The sequence below is a fragment of the Aptenodytes forsteri genome, unplaced genomic scaffold, assembly GCF_000699145.1.
Source record: "Aptenodytes forsteri isolate BGI_AS27 unplaced genomic scaffold, ASM69914v1 Scaffold83, whole genome shotgun sequence".
NCBI lineage: Eukaryota > Metazoa > Chordata > Aves > Sphenisciformes > Spheniscidae > Aptenodytes > Aptenodytes forsteri.
The window spans coordinates 2,692,452-2,701,642 of NW_008795371.1; the positions used below are offsets into that span (position 1 = coordinate 2,692,452).

General features: G+C 36.3%; 1 protein-coding gene across 4 annotated transcripts in view; it reads right to left on the reverse strand.

Annotated features, from left to right (window-relative positions):
* The window catches only part of TCF12 (transcription factor 12), a 178,416-nt gene extending 169,472 nt beyond the window's left edge, over window positions 1-8,944 (reverse strand). For 2 of the 4 annotated variants that reach the window (XM_009280362.2, XM_009280361.2), the window contains exons 1-2: window positions 8,821-8,944; window positions 7,939-8,011 (exon numbers count right to left, since the gene is read on the reverse strand). In XM_009280362.2, coding sequence (XP_009278637.1) covers window positions 7,939-8,011; window positions 8,821-8,895 — 148 coding nt within the window. In that variant the 5' untranslated portion in view covers window positions 8,896-8,944. The remainder of the gene's footprint in view (window positions 1-7,938; window positions 8,012-8,820) is intronic. The other 2 variants (XM_009280365.2, XM_009280364.2) reach the window with 1 other exon arrangement.
* Window positions 8,945-9,191: the final 247 nt, after the last annotated feature.

The following is a 9,191-nucleotide window of genomic DNA, read 5'->3' on the forward strand; positions in this document are numbered from 1 at the left end:
CTTCTTTCAAAAAAAAAAAAAAAAATCACATCCCTAGCATACAAAAAGAATCTAACAAAGTCCTAAAGATTGGTTGGGTACATTTTAGCCTGATTATCCTCTGAAGACAGTGAGATATTATTAAATATAACAAAAGCTGCTCTTTCTGATCATTCTTGGTATTCAGTTAACATCTTCACCAAAAAAGTATGTCCTTTATGTTTTTGAATGTTGTGTTTACAAACACAGCTTTGTTTTACAAATGAAAAAAAACAAGGCATTCATTCAAAACATTAAAAAAAAAATTATCATTATCTCATCTTAGACTCATAATAGAAGAAAAACTTTGCCCCTACAACCACTAGTAAATAATGGATTGTAGTATTTTAAAAGTCCACAAGTACTTCCAAATCATCAGGTTGAGGTATACAATAGAACTGGGGACTTCTAGACTTTCGTATTAATAAAAAACCCAACAAATTGGGTTAAGACAGAAAAAAATAAAGATTAAAAATACATTTCCTGTCCTCAGAATAATAATTATGCACTGAAATAATACTTTCCTCACTTTTCTTACAATGCTTAATAACCAAAAAAGTGATTAAGGTGTACACACAATTTAAAACTAGTTATGAGTGTTCAATAACAATCTCCATCAAATAATTCATATGCAGAAGAAAATAGTGCCTTTTCTTATTTCTTTATTTACTATTTAAATTTAGTGACTTCCTTACAGGAGAACATACAAAACTAATCAAGTTTTGCTATGTACTTCTGAAGAAGTGCTAACACATTAAATTAGACAATGCCTCTAAAAAAAGCTTTTTAGAGAATATACTTTATTCAGTGAAGTCATTTATTGAAACTGAATTTTCAAATATGATAAACTTATCTTTATTTTGAAGGAAATTTATTTTGAAGGAAATTTAAGATAGAAGATTTATTTATTATATCATGTAGATCACATCTGGCTCTATAGGTAATCTAAGAAATTTTACAAATCTTCTAAAAATGCTCAATGCTGTTCCCCAAAAACATAATCCTTCAACATTAGAGTACCAAAAAAATAACTGCATCTCCATGGTCAAGGGAAGTCAGCTCAAGAGGTCTAGTAAACTACTCAAGTTTAGGCACATCTTTCAATTTTAAAAATAGTGTCCACAAACTCCTGTCTTACTAAGTGATAAATTATTATATTAGTGCCTTAAACATCCTCCTGTTCATCAATAAATACACACAAATCTCAACCATGAAAAATTACACTAGACCTTTAGCAACTTAAAGAAAATACAGTTTACCAAGTTTATAGGATATAGTAGATTAACAGAAATCATATAACGGTATCTATAGGCTCAACTATGGATAAAGTAGAATTATCCGAGACAAACAGCTGTCATACCAACTTGATAGCAAAATGACTAAGGGGTTAAGTCCTTGTGTGACAGCTGGAAAGAAGTGGGAGGAAGAGGGAACTTTGGCATGTAGGTATGAATGACAAGCTTTTAACATAAGATTCCCTTGCCAAAGACCAAAAAAAGACCACAAACAAATAAAACCAAAAAACCCCAAACCTTAGCAAAAGCTACAGACATAATAAAAGTTCTGCAGTAATTAAGGGACTGAGGACAAGTTCAACTGCCATTAAAGGACACAAAAATACCTAAGAAAACCTCATCTATACTTCTCTTTAAAGAAAAGGAATTCCTCAGATAACATGCAATTTCTCCTCAGCCTCTTTTCAGGAATCTTCCTCCACTTCACGCAAACCTTTAGTCCTCATGTTTACATTTATATCAACACTGCTCTCTGGGTAAATCCAAAAATACAGCAACAGGCAACTCCAAATCATATTCGTTCTCACATGCCATTAAGACCACTCTCCAAAGCATCTGGATACTCTTCATCACTTACAGTAGATCAGAAAAATTTGGCAGACCAAAGAGCTACTGGCTGGGGTGGAGGGTGATGGTGGGAGGTACCCCATCCACATCAAGAAAGGACAAGGCACTACTGCGACCCCAGACCTTCTGAAGCCACCCAGAAGTAACATTGCAAAGATCTTCCTGGCGTTGCGAGACAGTAACATTTATATAGGGATTGGAGGTTAGATGCTGTGCTTGCAAACACAGCCATCACATCACTGCTCTCGCCAAGGGAAAACTAATTGCTGGAAATAAGAGATCAACTTTTTGAAAGAATGCTTTCTACATGCCAATACAGCAAAAGTTACAGTTTCCCTTACTAACAGTGTCAAGTGTATCTCTAAACAGAAGACAGGCCAAACGCTCCTAAAAATTCTAAAATTAGCTATTTGGAAGACAGCAAGGATTCTGACCAATTGACATGAGGTTCATACCATCACTTTAAGTGGTAACAGCCATTTCAAAACCATAACCAATGGCAATAAATTATGGATGAACACCTACTTATCCGCTCACCAAGCTAGATTCAGAACACCTAGCTGTTCTAGTAACTTTTTTCCTTTTTTTTTTTTTAATTCACAAAATAACTCAATAACCACGTGACCACAAACACCCTGCGAGACACTGTCTGCTTTAAAGTTGGGTTATCGGTTCCCTCCATGTGTCCAACATTTTTTTTCTCCTCTTCTTTCTTAAACAGGAATATGGAAGCAGTTACTTAGCCCTTTTACATGCTGTACTTTTCAAGATGGTTCATGGAGTAAGTGTCTGATAATTTATCTTTCCAAAGGGAAGGGGAGGAGGAAAAGAGACAGCAATAGTGCGACAGAAGCTGCCAACAGGCAAGCTGCAGAGTCACATACTTACTAGCATTGTAACACCCTTCTAGGTTTCTAAATGCAATAGGTGAAGGATCCAGACTGAAATCTTCATCTCACTTGCGTTTGGCCCATTTGAAGGCTTATCCATGGGTCTCCCCCACAAACAACTAGAGGGGAAAGAAGCTATGGATACCTTTCTGCTTTCAAGCATGAGGCTTCTACAACTCTTCCCAGGCTCTTCACAAGAGGACAGAATTTAGCACCCCTCAGACCCAAGATGAAATACCAGGTTACCAGGTCCACTGGTTCACTTTTAATGGAGCTAGAGGACAAACTACATATTAAAAATAAAAATAATAAAAAAGCCACATAGCTGCATGACCTAATGTTTATTTTAACAGGCCACCCTAGATTTCTGGCATTTAACACACAATAAGCTTATCTTCTTTTGAACAGCAAACAAAACCACACAGGATCATAACATATTTTGGATGACAAAACCAGAAATACAGATCAAATTCCTGAAATATAGGCCTTCCACTTTTTTTTTTTTTTTTTAAATTTACAAGAGTCTGTCATGACCTAACACATTGTAGGACAAGACTGTGACTACATGAGACCTCTCATCAACTCCTTGATTCAGAGATTAGGAGCAAGCACTAGAAATTTCCTGCACCTCAATGGGTGACTGCATCAGAAACACACATAGAACGATATCAGAGAGTTGATTCTTCTTAGGAATTACAGTTCTGATAAAAAGAAGAAAAAATAATGTATTTTGAAAGGTTAGGAGCACTAATTGGCATACATAAAAAGTCTCATCTTTCTGCAGTTTTCTCCAAGGCTGTGATTTGGCTGTCAGAGTTAAGAGTGACTTTTCTCTTCAACACTTGCTGTAGATTAATGAACGCGGCATTTAAAACATTGCCCATCCAGGTAACTCTCCCAAGTTTTTTTGTTTGTTTTACAAGGAACTGATGATGCAAAACTAAAAAGGAAATAAGAGTTTATGGGACTGACAAACAGTAATCAAGTCAGGTTTTGCTAATTTTGGAAGTACTGTTTGGTAACTTAATAGACCTGCTAAAGAATTGCCATTGTGTCCAGTCTCAAGTCACATGGCCCTAATTTAGGAACGCTCAGGTTAATGGCAGGCTATCAACTTAAATGGTCTTTGCATCAAGCTACTAATTAGTGGCCTATCCCAATCCATTCCTTACAAACTCAGTACATTAGTAGACAGAAGTGGAAAGGGCAGCCTCTTGAATTTGCATAAAAGGGGACCAAGCTGATACTAAATAGATACATTCAGAAGGTTTTTTTGCATGTAGGTCTAGTATGAGGAATGTCTCGGTACACACAAGATTTGTGCCCAAAGCTGTCCACACACAAATGCATGTACTCATTTTTTCATGAACTTCAGAAGAATCTTACAGGCAAGAGAAGTGTCATGTTTGGATGACTTAGCTCTTGAACTGTACCTCTTACTTTAAACTCTTACCACTTTGTTTTCTGTTAGATATCCACATTATCTTACTTCAGCTTTTTGACTGATACCTCACATATGCCCGTGCACAGCCACATGCAAAAATAATGCTATTGGTACAATGAGGAGGCTACAAAAATTGAAGATAGTAGGCCACACAGGAAAATATTGTCTCAGACATGTTCTTCTTTAACATAAAAGAAGTTCTTTGCAAAAAAGAGAGAGGGGGGGGGGGGGGATATTTTAGGGTACCACACCTGAGATTAAAAAATTTCAATCGCAGGAAAAATTGAAATTGAGATCAAACCTACCGGGAACCATAGGAAAATTGCACTATTATTGCCCATGGAAGGCACCTGAATATCGTGACTGGATTTTAATGGAGTTACTGTAATAAAGGGCATTGGGCAAAATGGGTAACGATCCAGGTTTGTATTGGCATACATTTTGTGGTTTTGACAAAAGCAAAACAAAGCAAAATTCCACTGTAAATCATAAACACTGCTATTAACCATAGTAGCAACACAGAAAAATTAAATTTTAAATAAAATCTGCAAAAAAGCCTGATTAAAAAGCCCAACAGAGCATGTCTCTGACCTTTGCCTTCTCGTTCTACGATTTCTAAGACAGAAATGCATTTATCTTTACAAGTTGGTTTTGGAGGAGAAAAAAATGGTAAGTTCTGTTTTAATCAAGAGGTAATTAAAACAGGTATGACAAGGAATATTTTGTGGCTTAACTTTTCCAATATGTTTATTTTCACCAGTACTCTGACCAAGTTAATTTGACTTTATCATCAGCTTACACGACTTACTGTCATAAGATACTATGATATATCAGATTAGTTCACTTATTTCATCTGCAGCTTTCATTCATAAGTGATTGACTTGTAGAAAGCAAGCCTGCCCCAACAGCAGACTTTAGCTATCTCTTAATCAAAATACAATGTTCATACGTTAATCCATGACAGTATTTTCTTACAACTTAGATATCAGTCATATTAGCTGTTTTATTTATGCAACCCAGTTACACCTATATTTTTACAGCATAATCAACAGAAATATTGCAGAATTATACCAGATCAAGCTTGTTACATCAGAAATAATAACGTACACGCTAGTATTTCCAACACTTCACAAGGCCACACCTGAAAACCAAACAGAACTTAACCATCCTTGAACAGCAACTCATTTGTCCTTTTAAACAGGGGTCTTTCCTTCAATCAGATTTCCCAGAAATATGCAGTCTTAAGAGCCACGCAGACAAGCAATTGATTTTCACCTACTTCATGGGGGTCATTAGGCTGCTGGTGATCTCGAATCACCTATAGGTTGGGGGCGGCGGGCAGAGAAGGTGTTTTCAGATTTGTTTATTTTAAGTTTAAATGAGAAAAGGGGGCTCTTTAATAACAAACAATAAACACATTCTTATTCCAACTAAGAAAAAGAAAACACTTTCCTTTAGTATACTTGTAAAGACATCAGAAAAATAAAACAACCGAGTTTAACGGGAAAGATACTGAAGCAAGCTTCACTTCTGTAATTACCATCAAAATCACAGAAAGTCACTGTAAGAGGTAGCATCATTCCGTATTCAAAGAAAAAATAAAAATACTGTTTAGGAATCTGTGCATGCTGTGCTTTTTGGTACCAGATAGCTCAAAGGAATAAATACCTCCTCCTTTCATGTTTCTCTTTAAAAAGTGGCCTCTAGCACACACACACAAAAAAAAAAAGTTTTCAAACATTGTTTGTCCTAGAAGTTACAGAACACTGGAAATTAAAGCAAGATCACAATTAAATCAGAGTGCTAGAAATTAAATGTCTGTACTTCGTCAATGATCTTAACATAGTCTTTCTACAACACTTAACACTGACTCAGAACACAACTAATATAGAAGTTTGTCACCTCTCACTCCTGCAGAGTAATCCCCCTAGGTCAACGCTTAGGTCGTAACATTACAAGAATTAGGGCATATAATCCCACTAACCAGTAAATCTCTACAACTAGAAATGTTTTGAATTAAAACCCACAACTATATACCATTATCTTTTCCAAGGGGAATTCAGTTGAGGTTGTAGCTTGTTTGACAGCTGCAGTGTATTGTTCATGATTGGTATCTATGTGATAATATACCATATTGGTAAAGAAATTCAAGGAGTCAATAACACTGTTTCTCCCAAAAAGCTAAGTATTCTGGCATTCTCCCTTTTCTTGAGCCATCCAAGGAAAGAAGGGGAAACACTACCTACAAATAGGGCAAGCCGCATTACCTAAGACTGATCTAAGAGGTAAACTAAAAATGAAAGCTTTATTATTCAACAGAAAATTATTCTACTCATTCAGGAAAAGCAAGGGGAAAGGAGGACGAGATGCTCAGGTTGTGCTCCCCACAATAAGTTTTAGCTGCCTGAATGTCTTTTAAAACAAGCTTTTGAGAAACAACTGTCTTGAATACTTGTATTAAAAAAAAAAAAAGAAAAAATATTAACTACATTGTATACGGATTTGCTGTCTTATTATTGCCAATAATTTAAACCTGATGTACTTTCAAAGAGCAAGACAAAACCACTTAGATATTTTAGGAGAGAAAAAGTAAAATGCTTCTTCAAGTATGTTACAATTACCACATTTGCTACGTACTTTCATAAAATTAAACGTGGGAGATAGTCTCCGGAGAGTTTGCAAAATTATACAATTCAGGAGTTTTAAGATGCTTTTAAAAACAAAAATTCTAAACTGCCACTAAAATGCAAGGTGTCATTTGGACTCTCAAAGTAACAGCTCTGAGAATGTAAGTAGCAAACAGGCGATGTTACTGCACAACTTCAAGTAACTATTTCACTCCTCTACCGGCATTCTAAAAATTTATTTTCATTAGCCTTAACTAAAAACATAAACATTCACTTTGTTGTATTCATAAAAACAAAAATATCACTTCACTGTATTCACAGAAAATAAGCACACACAAACAAGAATAAAACGCATTATCAAAAAGTTACTTTAGTTTCTCTTTTGTAAGTAGTAACCAATATACTATGTATCATTCTTGTAAGGGGTATCTGTTAAAAAATTGCACTTACTTCCTATTACAGGCTTAGCTTAAAAGTCTCTGAAAACAGCCATTAGGTGGACCTCAATGAAAAGACACTGAAGCCACAAAATACATGCAACATGTAAATAGTTACTAGTTTTCCAGATGCACTGATAAAGGTTCAACATGAGAGAATTCTATTCGTCAAGACTTTGAGAACTACACAGTACCAAAAAATTTTATTACCCTTACATTTTGCTTAAGAACTGCATTTAGAAGTATATCCTTGAGTCAGGAGTGTTTCATTATTTGGCATTTTACTTAAGTGTTTTCCCCTTTCATACAGGGGCTAGGCAGTTGAACAGGTAAGTTTGATTTTATCAAACAAACAAAACCAAAGAAGCCATTCAGTTTTAACACAACAGATAAACAGACAACTTCCATGTCAGTATGACTAGAGATACTTAACACTTCACTGTACTGGGACAAGTAGTCTAAGGCATATAGAAGAAAACTGTGGTTAAAGTTAACAAAATATGTTATAAAGTCAGATCAAAACAGCACATCTCTAATTAATCTGAATGTCTTATGAGAATGTGTACAAATGAAAGATTACCATACTTCAAGCACATGAAAACTAAGCTGAAACATCAAGACCTAGTTACGTGAACTTTATGTATCTCGGATGCATCCTACCTGATCCACTGAACTGGCTGCTTCCTAGCGTAGTTGGTCTGGTTTTCCCACTATTAACAGGTGGGGAAAACATCTGCAAAACAAGAAAAAAAGATGCATTTAAATTGGCTTTGAAACTGTGCTAAATTATTAATGTAAACTTAAAAAAAGTTAATAGGAAACAATTGATTCGTTTTTCTGCTAGAAAATAAACAGAATGTAAGATGCATGTTTAGATCCATAAAACCAACAAGCTAAAGTACTCCTTGCAATTTATTAATACCACTAAAATCTCCTTTCTACATGAACACAAACAACTTAAAATTAAAAGGAGACCTACTACTACGATGGCAATTTAAAATAGTTATATATCTTAAATTTTGCTATTTAAAATATATTTCTTACTGATCTGTGAGTTTAAAATCACTGGATAAAGACAGCTTCTGAGAGGCAGTAGTTTTCTATTATGTTTATAAATCAAGCACCTTTCTGAAATCTGTTAAAAGAATCACACAGAAAATATCTGTAATTTTCTAAGCCAAAATTACTGTACAAACTATCAATGAATAACCTCTGTTATTTACAGGCATTAAATTTTCTTTCAGTTTGTTTAAAAAAAAAAGAAAAAAGAAAAAAAAAGCCAAAGTACCAGTGCCACACGCCAGCTTAACAAACGTTAATTATTAGATTATGCCATCACTGGGTCAGCCCGATTTTAACCAGTTAAACCAATTGACCCAGCTGGTATTACAGTATTAAATCTGGAAGTCTAGACATTACATCAAAGTTCAGGTGTCCAACTTGGCTGAGACGGACCCAGCCAAGCCCTGCACGCTGCTGCCCCTACTCCTCAGTTCGCTTTACCACGCAGAAGTCACGAGAAGACCTCGGAGAATATCCTACCGCGCTGAAGTCCAGCAAGTCGCTCAGTTCCTTGTCAGTTCCTATAGCGGCCATCCTCTGCTGCTGGGAATTCATCTTCCTCCGCTCCTCCGATCACCTTCTAGGGCACAGGGAGGGAGGTACAGGGAGTTCTTCACCACGGGGCTGGTGCCGACCCCCGACGCTGAGGAACTAGCAAAGAAGGGCCTCTGGTACCTGCACCCCTGAGGCGGGGTTAGAGGAATCCCAGGGGAGTCCCCTCTTTACCGGGCGGACTGACGGAATCGGCAGCAGCTTCCCCAAACTAACCAACTCTCCTTAAGTTTCCTCAGGCTCCCTTTTCTCCCTCATTCCACTTCTCCCCCACCTCGAGCAAGGCACAGTCACGCCGC